Source organism: Nicotiana tabacum, chromosome 16 (assembly GCF_000715075.1).
Source record: "Nicotiana tabacum cultivar K326 chromosome 16, ASM71507v2, whole genome shotgun sequence".
Lineage (NCBI taxonomy): Eukaryota > Viridiplantae > Streptophyta > Magnoliopsida > Solanales > Solanaceae > Nicotiana > Nicotiana tabacum.
The window spans coordinates 169,991,894-170,019,077 of record NC_134095.1 but is presented as its reverse complement, the minus strand read 5'-3'; the positions used below and the strand labels follow the sequence as shown (position 1 = coordinate 170,019,077).

Below are 27,184 nucleotides of genomic sequence, written 5' to 3'. Positions count from 1 at the left end.
TCTCGACTCCAAATACGCAGAGGTGGAGTCGTAATTTGAAACTTATGTGGTCGAGAATCTAATAGTTTTAAGTTACGGTTTTAAATTAATAGTTTATATACATTTAATAAAATCTCTAAGATAAATATAGGTTTGAACCAAAGCTACCGCATTCGATCAAACCCATAAGCTATTCTCCGGCTCCATAAATTGGAATTTATTATATAAATCCTCACTGATTATATTTCTTTATTTAAGTTTATCATAGATTAACATTTTATATAAAATAGTATTAAAGGTTTTTTATTTTTATTGACATAAAATTTCCAAAAAGAGCAAAAAGTAATTAAAAAAAAACTGTTGGGATATGATAAAGGGAATTTTTCATAAAGCACCATCTTTTTGGTCTAATTAGCCATTTATAGATACCCTTTGCTATATTACGTGTTATAAATACCTTTTATGTTTTTATACAATGTATTTCATGTATTTAAGCTATTGTATTCATTAATACAACAAAAAATATAGGCGTAAAATCTGGAATTCCATCTAAGTTTGACATGTATTTAGCTGTATTCAAGTGACATTAACATTAAATACAATAACGTATCTGCGCTAAAAATGGAAGAAAATAAAATCACATGATATTCTCTTAATTTAACTCAACGAGAGTCTGGTTGTATGCAAATAGAGAGAGATTGTATTGAGGTTTGCAGATACGCGGTAATTATGTGAGAGAAAATACAAAAAAGGAGAGAGAAAAATAATATTTAGCATATATGGTGCCTTAATTGTAGGATGTAACTATATTTAGATTTTTTGCAATAAAGGATAAAAGGTATTTATAGGATGTAATATTTTAAAATAGTATTTATTTAAAATAAATAGGGTACTAAGGTTTTCTATAGGGCGTAAAATTCCTAAAATCAAACTAGTGGCTTAATTAGGTTCTTTCCCATAATATGTACTTTTGGCTGGTTAATTCAAGTAGTGTGCAGGTTTGTAGGAATACAAAAACTATGCAAATCACATAGATATAATGCGACTTAAGGATAAAGAATAGCCGGAAAAATATAAATAAGTTGCTAATTGCAAATAAATTTTTTTAGCGAAATTATTATGTGACTTAAAAAATTGGCAAATGTGATTAATGAATCGCTATATGCAAATGCGACTTATTTTGGATATTTAATTCTTCTAAATAATAAAACATTAAATTTAGTCGAATATTGAGCACTAAAGAGCAGTTCCGTGTATTAAGATCCCGTTATGTACGGGGACCTGGAGGGTCGGACTATCAGAGTCTATGGTACGCAGTCTTACTCTATATTCCTGCAAGAGACTATTTGCACAACTCGAAAGGCAGCAAAAAAAGAACTCCACCAAACCCCTTTCTCTGTGCACTTTATTTAGTAAAAATAGCACGGGCTAGCCAGTTTTCGGACGGGTCATTCAAAAATAGCCAGCGTTTGCAAAGTTATTAGAAAATAGCCACTATTTTGCTGCAACAGAGACCGGTCCAACATAATATACTGGGGATCAGTGCACCAGTGTATGAACTTCCAGCATATTATGCTGGACTGTTATATCATATTGGAACTCAAGTATATTATGCTGGAGTTCCAATATACTTATGGTGGAACTCCATTATAATATGCTTGAGTTCCAGTATACTTATGATGGAACTCTAGTATATTATGTTGGAATATTTTTTTCGGATTCTGAATAATGTTTTCATTCAGATTTATCTTTACATGAAAAATGGTTAAATTTCGATTACTTTTGAAACTGTAACTATTTTTAAATGACCACTTGTAAATCTGACTATTATTGAATTTCTCAGCTTTTTTTAAAGTTCAATATTCAAAGTCAACAATAGTTACCTTTAATATAACAATTAGCACCTTTCCCATTTGACTTTCTCAAATCTCAACTTTGAATATTCCAGTATTTCACAAAAAAAAAAAAAAAAAAAGGAGCAAAGCAAATCAGGCATGTCATCAGCAATTTCTCAGCTATCATGCTTCTCCTCTATCAATCGCAGATTACACTTCCGCACTCATCTCCACCCTTGTTCTACTTTTCCAAGACAGGTGTTTTTTCTTCATTTTTCTCCCTTTTTAATGCATATATTTTTCTTTAATTTCTCCATTTTATTTGAAAGCCCCTCAATTTTGCTCACTCCATTATCTTGTTTTCTGGGAAATACTTCCCTTTTATTCTCTTTTGGGTAATTGAGAAATTAGCATTCTCTGTTGAGTGTTTGCTTTATTGTTGTTTGTTTGAATACAAAATCAATGACTTTGAAGAATTTTTGATGTGGGGGTCTTCTAATTTTGTTAAAAATTTGATCTTCTTGGGTAAAATTTGTTCTTTTCAAAACAAAAATAAAAAAGAGGAAGAATTTTTAAGTGGGGTTCTGTTAATTTGGTAAAAAATTATATCTTTTGGGGATAAAATTGTTCTTTTTATAAAAAAGAGGAAGAATTTGAAGCTTTTGTTGTTAAAAAAAAGATAGGAGAATTTGAAGAATTTTTTATGTGGAGGTCTGTTAGTTTGGTTAAAAGTTTGATCTTTTTGGTTAAAACTAAAACTTGTTAGTTCTATGGTTTGCAATGAGAGATGAATTAATCATGAAGGTTGAGAATGTTTTTTCAATGTGTTTTAGTTCCACAGACTAACAATAATTTTTTGCAACTACATTTTGATATTGATCAACAAAAGTACTAATTTTTCCTGTTATCACTGTATAATTATTAGGCAAAATATGAGCATGTGCTTGTTCTTTTTACAATTGATTAGTCCGACTTGACATCTGTCTTTTGACTTCCAAATCAATAATGATTTTAGTTTTTCTATTGCTCCTTGAATTTTAATTTCTATTTTGCTTACTAAAGTGTGGGTTTGTGGAGTGAGCGATACTCTGTATGGTATTTATATTCACTTAGACATCTTCAATTATCATGGAATTCAGGTAGCGGTTGTGAGTAATGATGGTCGTGGCACGGATTTATCCAACTTAGAAAACAGGACAACTTTAAGTTATACTGGAGATGCATCACAATCACACAACGGAAGCTCATCAAATTCAAATTTAAAGTCAGAAGAACTTGTTCCAGGAAAAGAAATGAATGGGTCAGAGCAAGATAACTCCGTCAGTCTATCAAAAAAGACGGCCAAAATTCATGACTTCTGTTTTGGTATTCCCTTTGGTGAGTATTGCCTAGAAAAGGTAGAGGAACTAGTGTTTTTTTAGTGCCTGATGTCACCTGTCCTCTTCTTAGTTAAGGCATTCTCACTTGTTTCATGCTTCATGATAATGCTACCTCGTCTACCAATTACCCTTTTTAGGTTGATCCCTTGTCCAAACATGAATTCTACTATCCTAGAGATTTCAATGATTCTATAAAAGACGTGTCTATGTCGCTTTGATTGTATTGTTTTCATTTTTTATTCCCCTCCCTTTTTTACTCTCTGCGGTTACCAATTAAAGAAAAAAAAAAGGAGGATTATGTTGCCAACCATTCTTGTGATATAATTTTCCCTTCAACTATTACATTAGGAGTCCAAGTCGAGAGGTATGGAAGTGCTTTTGAGGGGGAACTACCGAACTACCTAAAAGTGCAATCGTCTTGTTGTTTTTCTTTTGCTTCTGCAGCATTTAGGATAACTACTTGGATAGAGGAAAGGTGCAACACTTCTGTATAGCTCCTTCTTTTGTTATGTACACTTCTTATATTCTGCAGAATAATCTCCTTCTGGGAGTGCTGCTTATGACCTTTCACAGAGTCTAGACATGAATTAACCTTCAGGTCTTTTTCTTAAACCTAAAAGATTATGTTGAAAGCACAAATTCTTAAAAATATTTAGTCCAAAAGGGAGGAAACATTTTGTCAATGTGGACAAGGTTCAGTTATTTTCTTGCAAAATTCTTTTTCTTCATTGGAAACATAAGCATATATCTGTAGCATATTTCCTTTAACCTCAAACTCCAGTTCTATTGGCCTATCCTGGTGGAATCACCAATGTGTAGCTGGATCCAGAAATTCTTTTTCATTATTTAGGAGTTTGTGCATCCTACAAAATTTTGGTGATGCAGTAGATATAAGTAAGGCAAAAAGTAGAATCGTCCCCTTATTGTTTATAATTTTGTTCTGTGCAAGGTATAAGTTCCTTGTCTTTGAGTTATATAATGTTTGCAACTTTACTTAGGAACCAATGATTCTCAGAATCCTACACATATCTCTACATTTAGACGAATTTTTAATTATCTCTAGCAACATCTCTTTGTTACTAGCTTTGAATCTTTACATGTTTCTTTTAACCGAAATGTCCGTGAGGGCCTAGAGAAAAACTGTTCTTGATCCAGTGGAACTGTTTATTTATCAGAAAGATGTCAAGTAACAATAACTAAAGAGATCAGAATGACAACAAACATTTATCTAAGATTTGTTATCACAGTGGTGTTTTTATTTCTTGCAGCTACTTAATTATTTTGAATATTGATTGCTTAATGATCCTCATCACAGGTGGTCTTGTTTTTACCGGGGGCATCGTTGGTTTTATTTTCTCAAGAAGTCCTTCAACTTTAAGCAATGGTGTTCTTTTTGGAGGCGCTTTACTGGCCTTTAGCACAATTAGCTTGAGGGTCTGGAGACAAGGAAAATCTAGCTTGCCGTTCATACTGGGTCAAGCAGGTATTTGCTGGTTTCGTGCAAGTTAATTCCTATTTTGTGCAGTTGGACTTCCTTTAGTTCGCTGATGAAAAGGGAACAATTTCTTTGAGTGTGATCCCTTTTGTATTTGATCTTATTGTTAACATTTTGTGTCAGCTATCCGTTTTCTCATTCTTTTCTTTGAGCAGTAACTCGTTCTTTTCTTTGAACATTAATATTTTAAACATTAATATTTTGTAAATATGATGGGATGTAGGGAGAAAAACAAATTTTATGGGTATATTATTTCATTTGATAGATATGCTTATGAATGAGACAAATGGATATGTTTTAAAACACTTGGGGGTGCTGTAGTAAAATTTTATTATGTAATTGTTTGAAATAAACCAGACATCTTTCAATGAATAATATATGTTTCTAGCTCTCAATTTCCCTACTTCCTACTCTCAGCTACCTCGTAGTGTAAATATATTAAGTCCATGGAAACATCTCCTATGCTGAAACAATCCTTGCTTTGGAAAGGGAAAGAGGTGAAAGAGGGAAGATATGTTTGCGCATCTGCCATCTGAGGATCTATATTTTTGGCAGCTCTTCTCCTAGATCAAGCCAAACATTCTCGAGATTCATCTCCCACTCTTTGCTTGCCAGATTTGTTGAAGCTAATGAAAAATAGTTAGTTTATTTGTTTATTTTATTTATTTTTGGCGGTAGAGCTGATACTGGATGTCTGGTTAATAAATTTAGTGAAAGAGCTTTGTTGCGAGAAATGAAATATTATTAACCTAAAGGATACTGAATATTGATCTCCTACACTCCAACCTGGCTTTGTCCATTTGGATAGTCACCTCGGTCCAGCTCCATTTTCACTAGTGTCTTTGACAACACTTCTCCATAGTTTTTATGATTTTCAGTGAGTCATGTATGTGCTTTATGTGGCTCACTTAAAATGGCCATGATATGATGCTTCGATTGGTTCTACTGCATAGTTCATTCAGGTAAAATGCATTTTAGCTGTATTTAGATTTAATTTTATGTCTTGAAAAGTGCCTTATTTACGGCAATATCTTAATACACTCCCTTCTTATTTTCCATTTTTACCTATCAAAAGAAAATTTGGGCTAGCATTCGCTATTGGATATCATTTGAATAAGTTAAGCATCTTCTTGTTAGAGTTGAAATTTTGCACTCCCTCTTTTCTGTTGTCTGAAAGGGTAAAATAAATTAGGAGTTTGTTTTCTCTTTCCAATTATTCATTTCTTCTCTGCTATTGTTCCTGCAGTACTTGCTGCAGTCCTCCTTTGGAAAAACATGCAGTCTTTCTCCCTGGTAGTTCCTCATATTTCCGAAGTCCTTTATTAGCTTATTTCATGGCTTGCATTTTCGAATTGATGATGATAATCTTTTTGCAGACAAGAAAAGTGTTTCCCACTGGCCTTTATGCTGCCATCAGGTATTGCAGTGACTTTTTTCTCGAATCTCTTCTTGAAAATTCATTGTGAGGTGTATCATTATATGATTTCTGCTATCTGAAATGACAGTGCTGCAATGTTTTGCTTCTACTCTTACGTGGTATTGTCTGGGGGAAATCCACCACCCAAGAAGTTGAAAGAGTCTACTGCTGGGGCATCTTGACGAGAATCTAGAAAGGTCAGTTTTAATTCTTAGAAATACTCAGGATCTTGAATCAATGTGCAGTTGGTTTGCCAGAGAGAAGCCCATTAATTTGCACAAGTTACTTCTTGATGTTGAAGAGGATGAGGGAAGTTTGATTGTATTGGTCTTGAATATGTATTTTTCCGTTATACTTAGTATTCTAGGAGATTGTAATTTAGCAACTTGCTGGTGGAATTGAGCATTCAATTATCATGTAAATTATGTATGGGATCAGTGTAAGTACTAAAGTATGCTCAATGCTGTTGTGCTGTTGTTCTTGTTCTCAATTCTGTTTACAGTTATTTCTCATAGGATTATTATCTTCGTAACTTCTAAACTTCTGCTGCTGGAGAAAGACCAACTATTACCCTGAGTGTATGCAAGTGTTATTATCGATAGAAAATTAGCACTTGCATGCTTTCAAGCTAACAATGTCTCTGGTTCCTACTCACTTTTTGAGCTGACACCACGTAGAAAGTTAATAGAAGCATTTATATTTCAAACTATGGGCAGGTTAGCTAACTTCGAAGCATCTTTTGTTCCTCTCTTTCCATAAGACCCATAAAGTGCCGGCAGGGTCATTGGTCGAAATTCTTTCCGATCCTTATTGAGATTACTTCTTGACCAACTTGCAAGCAGTTCTTTCACAGTTGTGAGCATCACCCCTTTGTGTTCCAAAGATGTTCGGGTAGAGCATTCTGTTGTAGTGTAGAAAAAGCCATTGTGTTTCTTCACAGTGTTCATCCCAGAGATAGCATCTGCTACATGCCTGATGCCTCTTTACTGTAAATTTCTCTATGTCCATGCATTTTGGGAGGCCAACCAAGTGAAGCAAGCAACTTTAGATGGGGCGTTTCTTTTTCAAATCCTTTTCCAGGGTATTGAGTGTCTGCAGTATAATACGAGTATCATAGTAGGAGTTGACTGAGAGAATTTACCATTCTTTTGACCTTTCCAGATTATGGTGTCTGATTTTTAGGGAAATTTTTTGTTTCATCATCTAAGCTAGACCCCACTTTGTGGGATTTTACTGGGTGGTTGTTGTTTTTGTTTCATCTAAGCTTTTCCAATGGTACTGTCATGTTGATCTCCCAGCCAAAGCAAGCTCTCGTGAAGCTAATTTGCCTATTTCTTGTATTATGCCATTGAGCAACAATTGAGAGTGTATTCGATGCAAAGGAGAAAGTTGTCTGCCATCTCCTAACTTGAGATGTATCTCACGGAGAATTCAGCCCATAAGTTTCTTCTGGGCTCCAACTCCGTGGGAGTAGCTAATTGTGTTTGAACACCAGGGAATCCAATTTTTTCTGTAAAATATTCCTCGAAAGCGTGTGTTCTTCCGTGTTCTATCTCCAGAGCCACTCGCAAAATCAACTTCTGTCGTATAGTCTCAAATTTCTGACCACAAGGCGACCAGCTTTTTGCTTAATATGACAGTGCTCGTATGAACACGCTCAGTAGCTATTAGAAGAATGTGAGTAATCTGCCTCCCCTTCCTCAACAATGAGTTTATAAACAGAACCAGGTTAGACAATTTACGAGAGTGATATTTGAATCTTTTTATGCTAAACTTGTTTTTGTCATTGTCCCGATGCAATGGAGGAAAGACATTGAACTGTAAGGATCTATCAAGTCTCAGCTAATATCTGACCTTTCTGACATTTGAAAATGAGGGAGAGGAAATGAATTCTTTGCCTCCCAAGTTAGATCTTTCCTCATCACTGTTAATTTGGTTTACTAGTTTACTTTTGCATTTGATTCTTTGCAGACCTGCTGTTGCCTAACAAACTGATGCTATAACTAGATGAAATGATGATTAAAATTTGTGATGCAGATATGTAAAGAAGGTTCTATTTGGACAAGTGCAACATCAGTTGCACTATCCAATTGTCGAGTTATGATAATCGTCAATGGAAGATGGTATTCATTCTTCTGCATTATTTCACATAGAAAACAAGCTACTGGCACATGCTTAGACGTTTATTATCTATAAATATACGTTGTAGTGTGTGACCATCTAATCTAAAAGCTTCACTTTTATTCACTTAATGATGTCTTCAATATGCCCCTCATGTGCGAGCTTGATTCTTGTTGATGAGCCAAGCACGTGAAAATTCTTTTTGATATTGGGTGGCGGTGAGACTCGAACACAGGATCTCTACCTACTCTGATACCATGTTGAAGCGTGTGACCATCTCATCTAAAAGCTTAAGCTGTTAGAGAGAACACACTTTTATTTACTTAATTACGTCTTCAATAGTATATTTCATTAATGAGAAAGAGAGACATATGCAGGTGGTATACAACAGAGGAAAACCTTATACAACTTGCTTGGTGTTTTACCACCAAAGTTTTGCCTATGCATTATAGTTTCAAAAAGCCGCGATAGTGGAGAAAGAGAGAAGGAAAATAACTAGATGATGTCTTCCTTGTAGTACAGCACCAAAGTTGGTTTTCAAGACTTGTAGCAAGTTTGCCACCAATTTCTGTTATAATTGACATTGATTTTGATTTTGGTGGTTGTGGTGGTGATGGTTGGGTTGGGGGGGGGGGTGTTAACTTCTTCACTAGCTCTAGTTTTTGATCTAATGCTGTAATTTTTTTTCCCCAGATAGCAGAAGAAGAATTAAATACTAAATACAGAATAAAATATGCTGCTGGTTTAATCTCAACTTATTTTCTTGATCTTTGACAGAATTTACTGCTTACATTGATGTTTTCCTCTTTTATCATATAATTGAGGATTTAGACAAGAGGGGTTGCTCCGATGGTAAGCAACCTCCACTTCCAACCAAAAGGTTGTGAGTTCGAGTCTCCCCAAGAGCAAGGTGGGAAGTTCTTGGAGGGAAGGATGCCGGGGGTCTATTTGGAAACAGCCTCTCTACCCTAGGGTAGGGGTAAGGTCTGCGTACACACTACCCTCCCCAGACCCCACTAAGTGGAATTATACTGGGTTGTTGTTGTTGTTGAGGATTTGAATGCAGAATCAGGAGGAGAGTTATGACCAGAGTCTTTTAGCTTGGCGTGCCTAGTAAACAGTTTTTTTTTTTTTTTTTTTTTTTTTGCTCTACAGAAATAGTTTGGTCAGTGTAACATGTTAGGGATGAGATATTTGCATCTTTTTACTCTACAGAAATAGTTTGGTCAGTGTAACATGTTAGGGATGAGATATTTGCATCTTTTGCACTGAGAGACTTGGAAAACTCAAGGCAGTGAAAATTGACTTTTGATGTTTATCTTGGAGATGACTGGTAGAAGTTGGATCCTTTTCAAGACATGATTTGGTAGAAAGTTAGTGTGGGATGGCCCCACGGCTTTGGTCTAGTAGCAAAAGGGCAATGCGCGATGTATGGACTAGGCACACGTCATGAGTTCAAATCCTGTCGCAGTTAAGAATATGGTATTTAGGTGAAGAAAAGTAAAGGAGCCGGCCCATTATCCGACGACTTTCAAACCATGCGTCAGCTGGCCCAGAGGATTTCTCAGGCAGCCCGGTGCACTAAGCTCCCGCCATGCGCGGGGTCCGAGGAAGGACCGGACATCAAGGGTCTGTTATACATAGCCTTACTCTACATTTCTGCAAGAGGCTATTTCCACAGCTCGAAACCGTGACCTCCTGGTCACATAACAACAACTTTACCAGTTACCCCAAGGCTCCCGTCGCCCTGGAGATTTCTCGATTATCAAAAAAAAGGATGGTGTAGGATGACCCTAATGGCAACCTACTTCATTCATTTAGTTGGGATGGGATTATTGTCAAAATTCCATCGAGGTGCACTTGCATCCAAGTGGTGGTGTGTTAATCTTTGATGTAAGTCCCAGAAAATAGGTAACTTGATATTATGACACTTGTCCATTCAGAAATATTAAGTCTTTCTCAAGAAGTAGTAGTCTTTAACTAACTCAATTGCTTGCCCTACAAAGCACTAACTAACTCCAACCAACTCTTTTCCTCCTCACCTTTTAAAATGTCCCATTTCTCTTGTCTAAAATCTTTCTTCTTTCATAGTTGTGTTTCTTTATGGTGGATTTTGAGTTGCATTTAGAATCTTGTTCTTTGAAAATTTTGGAGATTCCTGTGTGTAACACTTTTAGGGGGTCTTGTCATGTTTTCCACCATTGGCTTTTCCTTTTTCACATTGATTGTTAATTGCATCTGTCATTTCCATTCTTTTTCAACTGTTTATTTGCTTATTGCAGTGACAAGCTTCATGCTACTTTGACATTGGATATTCTAATGGAATAGAATGTTTGGTCATTTCTTGAGTTTTCTTGAAGGACATTGGTCTATGCTTGAATATTTGTTGGGGTTAAATTAGTGATTTTGGTTGCTCCAGCACTTTGGACTAGTGGCACGAGTGTTGTGCGTGATGTGTGGATTAGGCACACGTCACGACTATTGGTAAGCGTGCGGTGCATGATGTGTGGTTTAGACGCACGTCACGAGTTCGAGTGTTGCTGCGGACAAAAGATAGTATTTAAGTGGACTATGATAGATGGATGAGCCCATTATCCACTGAGTTTTTAATCGTGCATCATTAGTCCTCGGGGACTCCTCGGTATCAAAAAATAATTTGATCATATAATGGTAAACCACAAATCTGACTACAGTTTAACGAGATGCAGTCCGTTCTCTTCTAGTTTTTTTTTTCTTTTTTTCAAGAAAATTTTCCATTTTAATAGAAATTAGTGAGGGAGTCTAAGCCATGACATTAGTTTACTGATTTCCTCGACACCATGGTGAAAATTCTGACTCTACCACTACAGACAACCCTAGAACATATTATAATCATTTTGTTTTACGTACTCGTGTGTGTTCGACTAATAGTGCTAATCAACGACCTTTTGATCTATATATAGTTTGATTAAAAATTGCGATTAATAGCGTTAATCAACAACCTTTTGATCTATATATAATTTGATTAAAAATTGAAAATGAGTCGAGAGAGGCTTTAGTACATAGGCGAACTTAGCTTATATTTATTAAGTTCGACTAAATTCAGTATTTTTGATACAACGCATAATAAATATGTGAAAATTCACCTAATGGAACCGGCTTCCCTTGAACCATCCTCAAGAAGAATAAGAAAGGATAAAAGAACGGGATTTTCTCTTCAGCATATATAAAGAAGCATAGTGTCACTCTAACAAAATAGATGCATGCATCAAGGCATTCTGCAAACGAGCGAAGGTTATCGGTCAAGAAAGGCGATCAACCCTGGCAAATGCGATATAGTAATCTTTTCTTATTCACTTGTGATGGTGGCGAAGAGATGTCTTTAAAATCAATGCATTAATTATCCAAAGGGTCCTAGTACTATATACTAGATACATCATTCTCTTTACCTACTTTTAAAGATACAAAATGTTTGTAGAAGAGTGGCCAAATTGTGATATCATTTTCAAGAAGTGAAGCATGAAGTAGAAGTGAGCACAAAACATGAGTTGTTACTTTCAAACTTTTTTCAACTGATTGGATCTCACTTAGGCTATATATCTTAGCCATAAAACAAGAATGGGTTGCACATGCTATCTACTTTGAACTTACAGATTTGGAAAGTGACCTATCATGAAACAAAATCTCTAAAAAAAAATTCTATTCCAATTTTCTTTCTCATTGGTGAAATTTCAAATATTTCCAAGAGAATGTCCCACACCCTAACATGATTCACGTGCTATTTTAACATGTTCGTGTCGACAAGAGGGGTTGCTCTGATGGTAAGCAACCCCCACTTCCAACCGAGAGGTCGTGAGTTCGAGTCTCCCCAAGAGCAAGGTGGGAAGTTCTTGGAGGGAAGGATGTCGGAGGTCTATTTGGAAACAGTCTCTCTACCCTAGGGTAGGGGTAAGGTCTGCGTACACACTACCCTCCCCAGACCTCACTAAGTGGGATTATATTGGGTTGTTGTTGTTGTTGTTGTTGTTGTTGCGTGTCAGATTGTACCAGACAGATAACTTTTTATCGAAGTACGAATCTTATCGTGATTTATTTAAGTCAAGAAAAAAGGAATAAATGAAAGAACGCCCTCTATAGCTGTGGGTCGGATCCAGTGGTTCGCATCAGGTTTATTTGAACCCAATATTTTCGACGTGTTACGTGTGAAAACTTATTAAAATTTCAACACATAGAATATATGAATCTAAAATTTTATTAGTGAGTTAAGTGCTAACAAATTTAAAGATCGAACCTCACTAAATTTAAATTCTAAATCCGCTTTTGAACGTTTCTGTAGTGCGTCACAAACTTTGAATTATCAGTGAGTTAAGTGCTAACAAATTTAAAGATCGAACCTCACTAAATTTATATTCTAAATCCGCCTTTGAACGTGTTATGTGTCTGTAGTGCGTTGTAGGCAGGGGCGGATCTATATAGCATAGTGGGGGTGTGGCACGCCACCCCGGCGCCTCGGTTGATACTTGGATACGTAGGTATACATGTATAAGAAATACAGTAAATAGAATTCTTGCCCCACCTTGTGCCATTGGTAAGGAATCTAGTTTTCCACCTTGGAGGCGCAAGTTCGATCTTGGTATTTTGCAACTTTTGAAATATTTTTTTTTTCTTCCTTTTTATTTTAAGCATAAAATATTATATTTTCTCGTCTTTTTTTTTTTGGTCAAAATTTTAGAAACTTTCCCCTGGTAACTCAGCTTCTCTCTAGTTGTAGCTTCTTATCTCTCTGATGGTAAGCAACCCCCACTTCCAACCGAGAGGTTGTGAGTTCGAGTCTCCCCAAGAGCAAGGTGGGAAGTTCTTGGAGGGAAGGATGCCGGGGGTCTATTTGGAAACAGTCTCTCTACCCTAGGGTAGGGGTAAGGTTTGCGTACACACTACCCTCCCCAGACCCTACTAAGTGGGATTATACTGGGTTGTTGTTGTTGTTGTTGTTGTTGTTAAATAGCTAACAAAATACAGTGGAAAATAGCAGGTTGAGTCTTTGTTTCGTGTCATATGCTGATTTAAAAAAAGATATCTTATTTATGTTAGTAAAAATTATGCTTGTAAGCTTGAGTTGGTGTATGAATATGAATTTTTAGTATGATATTTGGAAAACTATTTGTCTATTTTCTATATAAATCAAAAAGACGAATAACTCGAATCGAAGCCAAAAGTTGATTAAATCGAATGTTTACTCTATTTGGAATAAAAGCTGGATTGTTGTGCTGGTGTACCATGCAACATTTGCTCTTCCCTCGCAAGATGACCGGGGTTCAAAACCCAGCGCCAGCAACAATGCTGTTGATTTTCATTTGCCGAGGGTCTTTTGGAAATAACGTCTCTATTTCTTTGGGATAGGGGTAAGGTCTGTGTACACACTACCCTTCCCAGACCCCACTAGTGAGATTTTAATGAGTTGTTGTTATTGTTGTTGTTACTCTATTTGGACCGTGTAAATAGCAAAGTATCTAGTTTCAAAGCAGTGTGGCATCTGGAACTTTCAAATTCTGGATCTGCCTCTGGTCGTAGGCTTTGAATTATTAGTGACTTAAGTGCTAACAAATTTAAAGATCGAACCTCACTAAATTTAAATTCTAAATCCGCGTCTGAACACGTCCGTAGTGCACAATAATTAATGCAACAGAGATGGCTATTGACCCCAAAAGTCTTCATAAAAAAGGAAGACTCAAATTTGCCCCCAAGCGTGCCCTTAAAAAGCCATTTATTTAGGATTTGTGGAGTTCGAACTTGTTTCTGTCCCTAGCTACCATCCTAAGCTAGTTAGTTTTCCACTTCTTTTGAGTTTTTTCCCCCCTATTCTTGATATTTGTATTAGAGCCTTAATTAGACAAGAGGGGTTGCTATGATGGTAAGCAACCCCCACTTCCAACCGAGAGGTTGTGAGTTCGAGTCTTCCCAAGAGCAAGGTGGGAAGTTCTTGGAGGGAATGATGTCGGGGATCTATTTGGAAACAGTCTCTCTACCCTAGGGTAGGGGTAAGGTCTGCGTACACACTACCCTCCCCAGACCCCACTAAGTGAGATTATACTGGGTTGTTGTTGTTGTTGTATTGGAGCCTTAATTAATTCAGATTTGCGCAGTGTAAGGCTCGTTAAAAGGAGAAGCATTCCTCACCAAAAAAAAATTTCCGTGAAAATAGTGCGGGCTAGCCAATTTTCGGACTGATAATCGAAAAATAGTCAGTCTTTGCAAAGTCATTAAAGAATAGTCATTATTTTGCTGAAATACGAATAGTTCCAGCATAATATGCTGGATTATGGGACTCATGCGTATAAACTTTTAGCATATTATGTTGGAACTCCAGCACACGACAAATTCCACCATAACATGCTGGATTATGGAGCCCCTGCTTTTAAACTTCCAGCATATTATATTGGAACTCCAGCACATTATGAAATTCCAGTATATGTTGGAATCTCATATGTCAAAAATTCGAACTCCAACATATTATGCTACAATTTTTTCGGCTTTTTAACGTGCTTTTATTCAGATTTTATCTTTATATGAAATTTAGGTCAAAATTTTGATTACGTTTGAAACTGTGACTATTTTTCAATTGCTAGTTGTAAATCTGGCTATTTATGATTCCCTCCCCCAACCACCTTTTTTACTCACAAGACTTAAACCTGAAATCTCGGTTAAGGATGAAGGAATCGTATTCATCCCACCACAACCTAAAGTAAATATCTAGAACATCTCACTTTCAATTCAATGTTGAACATAATTCATAAATAGCAAAAGGAAAAGAATTTAAATGTCATTTTAACTTTTTAATGCTAAATTTATTTTGCTTTTGAACTATCTTATCTAATTATATTTACAGATATTCTTATAACAAAATTAGGCTAAATGTACTATGGGGAAAAACCAATTCATTTACAACGTAACGTGAAGATAAAAACTTGTTATCGGTCCAATAAAAAGAATTTAGTATTTAATCTTTTTTTTTTTTGCACAAATGTGTCTGGTAATCTTTTCATCACTCAGTTAGTATCATATCCTCCTTTGGATAATAAATTAGCTAGGGTTTTTGTTATATTAAAAGGATTATTAACACAAAGGTAAAAATTATCGTTATGTAATTAGGAGGACACATGTTCAAATTGCAAGAAATTGTTCATAGTAAAAATGCAAAGCGCGTGTACAATAGACTTAATATAGTCCGAATCTTTTCCGGACCTCACATAAGTAAATTAAAATTTTAGTGTAGCGGACTGCCTTTACGAGTTTTTGTTGTATATTATCAAATATTTTGTTTAATGGTAATACTTCGTCGATAAGGTAATTACTATGACATATACTAACATTAAGCATTTTTTTTTGTGGACAAATCGTAGCAAATTACATTATTTCTTAACATTGTTGATTAACACAATGAAATTAAGGAAAATGCAAGTGCATATAAAATACAAGAAATCCCTTTCTGAGGATAATCACCCCCCATGAAAAAATTGGCAATGAAAATACAATTTACTAAATCATAGTAGTTGAGAATTTCAATCTTCTAATTTTTATTTTTATTTTTAATTTATTTACTCAATATTGCGGCACGATATTATATTATAGACAACAATAACAACAACAGCAATAACAACAACAACCTCCCAGATTAGACTAAATACAATGATAACACAATGTAAAAGCAACCCTGAGATAAACATAATAAGTTGTAGAACCAATATTCAATGCAAACCATCCCAATATGTGGAGTCACAGGTACATTAGCTTCTAGATTAGACTAAATACAATTCGTTTGAAACTTTGTTAGGTTATTGTGAATTTTATAGTAGAAGGCTAGTAGGTAATCGAACGTATTTTTTTTTATATCTATAGTATTAATATTATTTTTGTACTTTCTTATACTTATATTAATTTCTAGTATTATTGGTCGTTTCTTTTGCTTCGACTATCTTATTATCTTGATGTTGTTCCCGCTTCTTGTTACTGCTTCTTTTTTATTATTGTATCCATTACTGCATTTCGTTTCAACAATACTGTGAATCTGTGATTAAACCCTGTCGGACCATATATGTAGACTCACGCACCCCGTGAATTTTATAAATTTAAATGCTAAATTCGCCTCTGATACACCCTATCGATCGTGCTATTTTATGTCACTATCGGTAACGATAAAACGCATGCACGCACATTATTCCACAAGTAAATACATTATTTTATGAACTCTAAATTATTTCAAATGCGAATAATTGAGAATTAATGATCAAGGGAGCCCCAAAATAAATGACAAAAAAAATCAGTGTTTTTAGTTCAAATGCTAAATCCTAAAGAAAATAACGACTAGTTTTATTGGGGAGAATAGACTAGTGGGATTCTTTGGTTTTGGTCCAAAAATGTTAATTTTTTAAGATTTGGTAATAATGATGAAATGAAACTATATACTAACATTTTCATAAGTCCAAAGTATCTCTTTTATAAATTATGGTGTTGCACATAAGTCAAGATTATTCTGATTACACTTTTTATAATTAATAAGAATAGTTCAACAACAACAACAACCACCCAGTATAATCCCCTATGGTAGAGAGACTGTTTCCAAATAGACCCCCGGCATCCTTCCCTCCAAGAACTTCCCACCTTGCTCTTGGGGAGACTCGAACTCACAACCTCTCGGTTGGAAGTGGGGGTTGCTTACCATCAGAGCAACCCTCTGATAGTTCGTGCATGTTAATTAGTATGATCTTCAAATTTTACCGATTCGGAATAGAAATTATCATCTTAGTCAATCCAATTAGGATGCCTTGAATATGTCATGTTGGTTTTGCTACGAAGGCCTAGCCAATTTTCGGATTGGTAATCGAAAAATAGTCAGCACTTGCAAAGTTATTGAAAAATAGCTACTGTTTTGCTGAAACACGAAAAGTTCCAGCAAAATTAGTCAGTCTAATTAGGATGCCCTGAATCTGTCATGTTGGTTTTGCTACGAAGGCCTAGCCAGTTTTCGGATTGGTAATCGAAAAATAGTCAGCACTTGCAAAGTCATTGAAAAATATCTACTGTTTTGCTGAAACACGAAAAGTTCCAGCAAAATTAGTCAATCTAATTAGGATGCCCTGAATCTGTCATGTTGGTTTTGCTATAAAGGCCTAGCCAGTTTTTGGATTGGTAATCGAAAAATAGCCAGCATGCCTTTCATTGAAATATAGCCACTATCAGAGGCGGATCCAGGATTTTAAGTTTATGAGTTCCTGTCGCAATTTCAAATTAATATACAATAATAACTGAGTTCACAAATAGATATTTATAGATATTTAATAATTTTTTTAACAAAAATACAGGGTCTAAGCAAAAGCTATTGGGTTCCCTGGAACCCGTATATTACACCTTGGATCCGCCCCTGGCCACTTTATTTTGCTGAAACACGGGAAGTTCCAGCATAGTATGCTAGATTATGGAGTTCCTGCGTATAAACTTCCCGCATATTATGTTGGAACTCCAGCACGGAAAATTCTAGTATAAATTGCATAATATGCTGGATTATGGAGCTCCTTCATTTAAACTTCCTGCATCTTATGTTGGAACTCCAGTACATTATGAAATTTCAGCATATTATACTGGAATCTAATATGTAAAAATTCGAACTCCAACATATTATGCTTGAATTTTTCCAAAATTTTAGGATATTTTTGTTCAAATTATATCTTTACATGAAAAAGTGATTAAATTTCTATTATTTTTAAAACTGTGATCATTTTTTAATTATCAATCGTAAATCTGACTATTTTTTTTCCCCGTATAACTCACATACACCAATCTGACTGTGAGCATCTTTAGTGGTTAATATTGATTGATTTCTTTTTTTTTTTCCCTTATATATGTTCAGATAATCACAGAAGGTACAATTCTTCTAAGAATGGGAATGACCCAACAATAGCCATGTATCTAATCTGAATTACAGTGGTGAATATTACAAACAGGACATATATATCAATGATCTCGAGATTAGTCGGAGTTGAAGCGTAAGTAGAATAGAGAGATGATAAATTTGTATGGTACAACAATATACAAATTAAAAAATAAATTTCGTAAAAATTTAATACAAATTTGATACATCTACAACATCATATAAACTAAAAATAAATTTTACACAACTAATTATATAATATACAAATTCATACAACTAATTATATATTATACAATTTATTTACAACTTATCTACAACTTTCCAATATCATACAATTTAAATACAAATTTTATACAATATGTATTTTGTATATTTTTTATCTGATTTGTATATATTTTGTATGTGGTGTGTGCTTCTTCCTCTCTAAAATTTCAATCAAAATTTACTCTCTTAATACAATTTTGATACATATCAACAATTTTATGTAAAAAGATAGTATCGATAACTTAAATATAAATTTTATACAACAATTCATATATTATACAACTATTTTTAAATTTTCATACAACATTCAAATAAAAAAATATATGTCACTACAACATAATACAATTTACATACAATTATAATACAACTTTACTACAATTTAAAATTTAGCCAAAATCAAGTCTTTCTTCACCAAAACACCCTCAAAATTGAGATATAAACTCCGAACAATATTCTCAATTATTTGCAACAACACTCAATCCAAACAAATAATGATTTTTGAAAACCCAAATTCAATTTCAAAGTTTTTTAATGGTTGTCAATGGTGGAGAGTCAAACACCTTCAAAATTTATAGATTGACAATTTCAATTTGAACACCAATTGCGCAACATGAAAGGAAATTGTTACGTTAAAACGATTAAAATCCATTGATAAATTCTATTAAAACTATATACAACAAGAAAGCATAAAAAAATAGAGAATACCAAATGAAGAAAAATTGGGGAAAAAACAGAGAAGGAGAGTAGAGAGACGAAGAGAGCGAGAGAGAGAGAGAGGGCAAGTATAAAGGAATAAGGAAATGCAATTCCTAATATAAAAGAATACTCAGTTAAAACTTATTTGTATATAATTGGTAAATTGTATATGACCATGTAATTAAATTGAAACTTGAGTTATAGGAAGGGTAATAAAGTTTCAAATAGTGTATAGGAAGGTAAAAATTCCTTAATATTTTACTTAAATATGACTTTACTATTAATGTTATTACTATCTTGCTAAGTTTCATTTTTCCACCTTTGTTTGTACATGACTATTATGTTAATGAACTTTCAAATCAGGTATTGAAGAAAATAATCACTTTTTATAACGACTAGTACGTTAATATGCATAAGATATACCTACTAGTTAATATAAACTGAAGCGGAACCTTGACGTAATTAGTAAAGTTATTGTCATATGACCAGGAAATTAGGGGTTCGGGCCGTGAAAACAGCCTCTTACAGAAATGCATGGTAAAGCTTCGTACAATATACCCTTATAGTCTGGTTCTTCCCAAACCCCGCACATAGTGAAAGCTTAGTGCACCGAGCTGCTCTTTACTAGTTAATATACATAAAATAAAGTAAGTATATAGCAAGGGACAAATAGACAAGACTAGAATAGAATGTAAATAGGATGGGGAACATGATAAGGATAAAATAGGACTCTTCCTATATAATCTCTTAGCTTCCTATCTTTAGTTTTTTAACCTAAAGAATCTTGTGCCCTTTTTCCTTATCACTTTCTATTTTTATTGGAAAATAATACAGTATAGTCGTTGTAAAAATAATAGCCGAAAAATATATAAAATTTATATATTTTTTTATATATATTTACATTCTGTATGTTATATACAAAAATTATATAAGTTTTATACACTTTTTCGGTTAGCAGATGTAAATAATTTCTGGCGCGGGTTAAAAATGATAATACCCTATTTTTATTTGGAAGAAATGAATGAGTCTCATAGTGACAGGAAATAGATTTTATACAAATGATCTTTGTAGTCCTGACCTTTTCCCGAAGTCTGTATATAGCGAAAGTTTAGTGCACCGAGCTGCCTGTTTTTACTGATAGATACAATATCGGGAGAAATTCAAAAATAGCCAGATTTACAATCGGTCGTTCAAAAATAGCCCAGTTTCAAAAGTAATCGAAATTTAGCTACTTTTCATGTAAAAATAAATCTGAGCGAAAACATTATTCAAAACTCGGAAAATACGCCAGTATATTATGCTGGAATTCCAGCAAGTATATCTGTCCAGCATAATATACTGGAGTTTGGAGCACCGGTGCTCCAGTCTCCAGTATATTATACTGGAGTCAGCAAAGTATACCGGTCCAGCATAATATGCTGGAGTTCATACACAGGTGCACCGAACTCCAGTATATTATGCTGGACCGGTCTCTGTTGCAGCAAAATAGTGGCTATTTTTCATTGACTTCGTAAACGCTGGCTATTTTTGAATGACCAGCCCGAAAACTGGCTATACCGAGCTATTTTTACAACAATATCTCGTTTTGTGTTTAAGAGATATTGTATGTTACTGTCTTACCTTTTCGTCTATTTGAAAAAGAATAACCATATTTTTATATTTAAAAATCTTTTACTTTTTATTTTACTCAAGTGATATACTTTATTTATATCAATAGAAATATCATAACGTATTTTATACCGTACGCAAATCCTACATTAAAGATATACTTCTGCAAGGCCAAATTAAGTTTGTGATTTTATTTTATTTAGATTTCGTGCTACACATCCGTATAACTAGAAAAATAACAATGATTTCGTCGGAAAATTTATTTAAATATTATTTTTATTATTTAAATTTTTGACTTATTATTTAAATTCGCGATCGAACCAGTCGGAAATTTAACGACCAATTCAGTCACAAATCCCTTAAATTCAAACGCATCCTTGATTTTTCATTTTGCAACCAAATCTGTCGTAAACTTCCGACCGTTAATACGTCAGAAAAGTTCGATCGATTGATTTTCGACCGTTTTGATGGTCGAAAATTAACCCTTTTCTATTAGTGCGAACTCAAAATTAATGAAAGAGATTCACAACTTAAACAAGGTATGAGCGATCTTTCCTATCCTTTTCTATTTCGAATTCTTTGAAAGGCGAAAAGAGTAAAAACATTTGTTTATATAGAATGAAACATAAAAATCGTTCTTGTTTATGATCAACTTAGAAGTCTCATTAATGTGGTCGTAATCTTGTTTAATAACCATATTATTTTTGACATATTCTATTTATTTATTTATTTTAAAAAATTAAAAGTAGCTCGTATGATGTGTCTCTTCCCTATTGGTTGTCTCTCGACCCCCAACAGCCAATCAAAAGATGCATAGTTTTTATATAATTATTTTTTATTATACTATGCCTAACAATTGGTCTTTCTTTTCAACTTGGTTGTCTCCTTTTCATGAGCATCTGCAATTATATATATCTCCATTATTCATTATAAAATAATATTTGAAAGTTTTGCTCTTAACTTTCTAGCCGTTTGAATCATGATAAAAACAAATGTTTTATATTTTTTTAATGTCTTTCCTTATTTTATTAGCAAATAAAATAATGAGTTAAGGATCTCGTCTAAATTGGAATGTCTCTTAAGATTGTGCATGTGGGGTTCTTTTCAAAAGATATATTAGACAGAATCAAACATGAATCTCTGGAAAAAAGTAAAAGATTTGTAAATAAGAAAATTATAATGATTTGTCTATAAAAATAAAAAATAAAAAATCGGTGCACAAGGCATCCTGCATACACGCAAGGTTCCGAGAAGGACCGCATCCCAAAGAGTGTGATTTTACAGTCTACCCTAATGCAAGTATTAGTGGACGCTTTCACAGCTCGAACCAGTGATCTATAGGTCATACGAAGATAACTTTACCGTTGTTCCAAGACTCCCTTCGATGATGTTGGGCAGCCCGATGTATTAAGCTCCCGCTATGCGCAGGACCCGAAAAAGAGCCAGACCATAAGAGTCTATTGTATGCAGTCTTATCTTGTATTTCTGCAAGAGGCCGTTTCTACGGCTCCCTTCAATGATATTGTCTATAAGAATACCATAAATCAATCTTATTTCTCAGGAAAATTAGGTGTATACCAGTGAATACTAGTATTTTGCTATTTATATATAATGCAATCAAATCAAAACCAAAAAAGTTTAATTTCATTCAAGAAATCTGGATGATTTATATAGACAGCTTCCATATATTAATTATTTAAAGAAATAATTGCAAATTAATTTTCTTTGACGTGACATGAGATTGTAAATTATGGTGCTGAAAATAGAAAAATAATGTCCTCAACATTATTCTAGTTAAAGTATGAATGCAATTTAGATAATTGCCTAAATTAGGCAAAGTAGTTAGCCAAAAGTAGTGCCTCTTAGGCTAAGCTTATCCATAATTCTTTAACAACCTGTAATACTGTCAGATCTCTTTATAACAACATCCTTATATAACAACACTTTATTATAAAAGTTAAACTTTTTCGGAACCAATGTTGATGTTATGTTATAATATATGTTTTCTATAAGAGCAATTCACTATAACAGCCAAAAATATTCGGAACAAACGAGACTGTTATAAAGAGGTTTGACTATACAATTTTTATGGTGAGTACCTAACTCATCCTTATTTTACGACTATACAACCTATTTCATGCTGGTGGTACATTAATAGTAAGGATAATTACGAGATAAGTTCCAGTAAAATCCCACCTCTACCCTGGAAAGATAAAAAGACTGTTGAACGATAAAAAAAAACAGTAGCAACAAGCAGACACAACATCGTGATACTAAGAAAACCAAAGCGAAAGACAATAAGAAAACAATCGATAGTAATAGCAATCTAGGAATAAGAAAAATACCAGACTTACACTACCAACTACTACCGGCGATATAGAAAAGAAGAATATGCTCGATTACCTATTAACCTTCTACCCTAATTCTCGACCTCCACACTCTTATACAGAGGCAGACCCAAGATTTGGAGATGGCGGGGGCATATAAGTGAACTGCTCACTCAATGCCTCCATTGGACTTTTGATTTTAAGTGTTCCAAGTAAAATATATTGATCGTTTTCAACATATGCACGTTTATATATTTAAAAATTTTGCCTAAGTTAACGGGGTCTGATGACCCCACTCTCCAAAGCATAGGTTCGCCTCTGTCCTCCTATCAAAAGTCATGTCCCAGATACAACAACAACAACAACCCAGTATAATCCCACTTAGTGGGGTCTGGGGAGGGTAGTGTGTACGCAGACCTTACCCCTACCCTGAAGTAGAGAGGCTGTTTCCAAATAGACCCCCGACATCCTTCCCTCCAAGAACTTCCCACCTTGCTCTTGGGGAGACTCGAACTCACAACCTCTTGGTTGGAAGTGGAGGTTGCTTACCATCATGTCCCGGATACATGAGCAAATTTGAAACTGTTCCGATTGGCCAATAATATGTGCACACAAGAAGTACTTTCAACGCAAAGGGACAATTTTTCAATGAAAAAAGCTGCAGATAAATTCTTATCAGTGACTTCAAATCCACAAAAAAATAATGGCACAATGGTTGGCCTAAGTCAGTTGCAGAAAATCATGTTGGTTTTAATAAGTGCTGGGATCTAGGAATTCATAGACAATCTATTTTGCTAGTAGTAGTTATTGCTTTTTTTTTTTAGACCAACCTTTTGGCTTTTGCAGATCCTTTTTGATTGTCACAAATGAATGATTTTGCTTGGTGAGTCATTGGTGACAAATGACAAAGATCAGAAAATTCACTATCTGATTCATTATTGACTTTTCCCTATGGTTTAAAATAAACAATTCCCAACATTATGATAATTAATGATCTTCTCTTTCAGCTAGAAACATAATAATAACCTCAAAAATTCAAGATTTTGTTCTCTATGTTAATGAGTCTCTTTAAACCAACAAATTACTACAATTTGAGAGTTTGAATTTGAGTATTTCTTGAATCATTACTATTCCTGAGTGCAGGCTCGGTGATTCATGCCATGTCGGATGAGTAAGATATGCAGAAGTTGGGGGGAAGGGGGTTGCCTCGTCGTTCCCTTTTACCTATGTCATGATCCTCATATGGGCAGCTTATATTACTAGGTTTCGATTACACCAACAATAACATAATCAGTGTAATCTCACAAGTAGGGTTTGAAGAGGGTTGTGTGTATGCAGACATTAGGGTTACGTGTATGCAAATTTTACTCCTACCTTGTAAAGGTAGAAAGATTGTTTCCGATAGATTCGACTCATGAAAAGCGAGATTTAATATAATTGGGTTTCCGATTAAAGGTGCCAAACTATAAAGCCATAGGAGTGAACTAACCAAGATATAATGTAAGGTTTTCGCAAAATTTATTTCAGTAGAGCGTATGAAATCGATATTCCAAGGTAGAATACTCAATGGATTATGGTGGCCTCCATTTGACTTACCAACCTCATAATTTTTTTGAATACATGCCTAAATCGTTTGTACGGATAGAGACATTCAATAAAATTGAAACGATTAATCTCAAAAGATTAGCCCCTAATATTGCTATAACCAAATCAAATGATAGATATGCTTTTATATTAACTTATTCCAAATAGTTACACGGGTTTCACTCTTTGTTTGAAATCTACCATTAGTACATCATAATCTTTTTTTTGTTCTGAAACATGATATATGTAGGCTCATAATTTCAAGATTAATTAATTGTTTAATTAAGCTTCGAATAACATTATTTATTAGACTATAAATCAATGGGGTTGTTATGATGAACTTATATCTTATTTCAATTTTTTGTCTTCTTACAGTTCAAGCAATTGGAATATTAATATCAAAAGGTACATTAAAATGTCTAGCAACATAAAGATTTTTTAAAGTTTTTTTCCCTTGGTTATGATTGCCATTCTAATGTCCCCTCCTCACCCCCCCCCCCCCCACACACACACAAAGAAGGGGCATTAATATTGTATTTTATTCTTGTTTATTCAAACTTGCAGCTTAGTGTAATTCTTGCCCACTATAAACTTTTCTGTATGAAAAAAATAGTAAGTGCCTTCGTAGCAAGCAATTTTTTTCTGTCCGGGAGTTTGAGCCGTGGAAGTAGCCACTAATATTTGTATTAGGGTAGGCTATCGACATCACACCCTTAGGGGCCGTTCCCCTGACCCTGCGTGAACGTGGGATATCTTGTGCACCAGACTGCCCTTTATATAGATTCTCGAGGGTCAATAGTTGCATGATTTGAAGTTCGATAAATAATGAACCCTTCTCCACTGAATACACATCATATGTTGCGCTTTTACCTCTAAACGAGAACCTTTATGACAAGCATTTTAAATTTGAGATTTTGAATTTAGTGGCTGATGACACTAAAGATTAATGGTATTCTGACAATTAAAAAAGGAGATCAGTCTCTTCTCTCTGCATGGCTAGCTCACCAAATGGAACTTTTGACAAAGAGTATATAAAGTTCTTCCTAATGCATATGGTCACCCTTTTGGTAGAGAGCGTTTTACCCCCTCAAAATAAAAAATTTGATGCGAATTTAAATTATTCGCACTCCATAACGAATACCGGACACTGAGTGAAAAATTAAAAAAATGATAATTTCTCTGATCGCTGCTAAAACTATCGATGTTTTTTATGATCTTATCGAGTCACCATAAATATCTTTTACTTTTGTATAAATGTAAAACTTGTTCACAAATACGTCTAACCAAATAAAGATTACTTCAAAATGATACATAATCATAATATATGTAGTAATTAATGTATCTTTACAAATATGCACATTATTTAAAACATATGTACAGTTCTTAGTACACTAGTTGATCGAAGAGGCACTAAACATACATAATTATTTGATTTTCCAGAAGCCAAAGAATGGAGATTACTGATGTAGATACAGAAGAAACAAAAGAAAATGGGGTAATAATTTCCAGAATAGTACTTTGTTTGGCAAAAGAAACAAGAATAACACCATAAAGAATATTTTATGTAAAAGAATATTTTATTCTTGTCCCAATGCTGGGATCCAAGACCTCAAAATCCATTCAGTTGATAAATTAATTTTTCTTTTAGTGTTCTTCCCATTCAAAATTGTCATAGGACACGAGTTTAATTTTTATGCATCGGAAAAAGAAAGACAGTCTGGTGCACAAAGTATCTCGTGAACACGCAAGGTCAGGGGAAGGACCGCAGCCGAAGAGGGGGTGATGTAGCCCGATGCACAAAGCATCATGCGTTCACGCAAGTCGGGGGAAGGACCACACCCGGAGGGGGGGGGTGAGGTAACCTGGTGCGCAAAACAATGTGTTCACGCGAGATCGGAAAAAGGACCGCACCCGAAGGGGATGATATAATATGGTGCACGAAGTATCCCACATTCACGGAAGTCGAAGGAAGGACCGCATTCGAAGAGGGATGATATAGCACAGTTCACAAAGTATCCAACATTCACGCGAGGTCAAAAAGACCGCACTGAAAGTGGTGTGATGTAGGCGGCTAACCTGAATGAATAATTAAGTGAAACTAATCACATAAAAGTTGTTATGGAACTCCATACTAGTCAATAAGTCATTTGTCAGCCAATGTGTTAATTAAGTAGCTTACTTCAGTAGTAATATAACATTATAACATGACCATTTTCACAAGGTCCTTTATAGAATAAATGGGGAAAAAAACATGGGGATTAAAGAAATAAAATAGACCAGCAAAAAGTTGCCAAATTCGGCCCTTTTGTTTCTTTCTTTTTTGTTTTTTTCATTGGATATGATTCTTTTTGTTCTTTAATTTTGAATCTAATCAGTTTAATATCTGACAGAGGCGGATCTAAGATTTAATCACATCTCATCTAATTTAATGGGTTCAAAATTTATTATTTATAGATATTTAATAATTTTTTTGGCAAAAATACAGGGTATGAGCGAAACTGAACTCATAGCTTCTATACTATATTCGCCTCTGGTTGCTAGACAATTTCTTTTTAATAATCGAGAAATACCAGGG

General features: G+C 34.5%; 1 protein-coding gene across 1 annotated transcript; it reads left to right on the top strand.

Moving 5' to 3' along the window:
• Positions 1-1,896: 1,896 nt before the first annotated feature.
• LOC107800711 (protein FATTY ACID EXPORT 1, chloroplastic) lies at positions 1,897-6,595 on the top strand. The gene is made up of 6 exons (XM_016623936.2): positions 1,897-2,072; positions 2,954-3,191; positions 4,509-4,676; positions 5,935-5,981; positions 6,065-6,105; positions 6,194-6,595. Exons 1-6 carry the CDS (start codon positions 1,974-1,976, stop codon positions 6,285-6,287), a joined length of 687 nt encoding a protein of 228 aa, XP_016479422.1. The 5' UTR covers positions 1,897-1,973; the 3' UTR covers positions 6,288-6,595.
• The last annotated feature ends 20,589 nt before the right edge of the window (positions 6,596-27,184 follow it).

Coding starts and splice junctions, on each gene's coding strand:
- LOC107800711 (XM_016623936.2), top strand. CDS start 1,974: ATGTCATCAGCAATTTCTCAGCTATCATGCTTCTCCTCTATCAATCGC. Junction 3,192..4,508: donor CTGTTTTGGTATTCCCTTTG/GTGAGTATTGCC, acceptor TCCTCATCACAG/GTGGTCTTGTTTTTACCGGG. Junction 5,982..6,064: donor ACATGCAGTCTTTCTCCCTG/GTAGTTCCTCAT, acceptor ATCTTTTTGCAG/ACAAGAAAAGTGTTTCCCAC.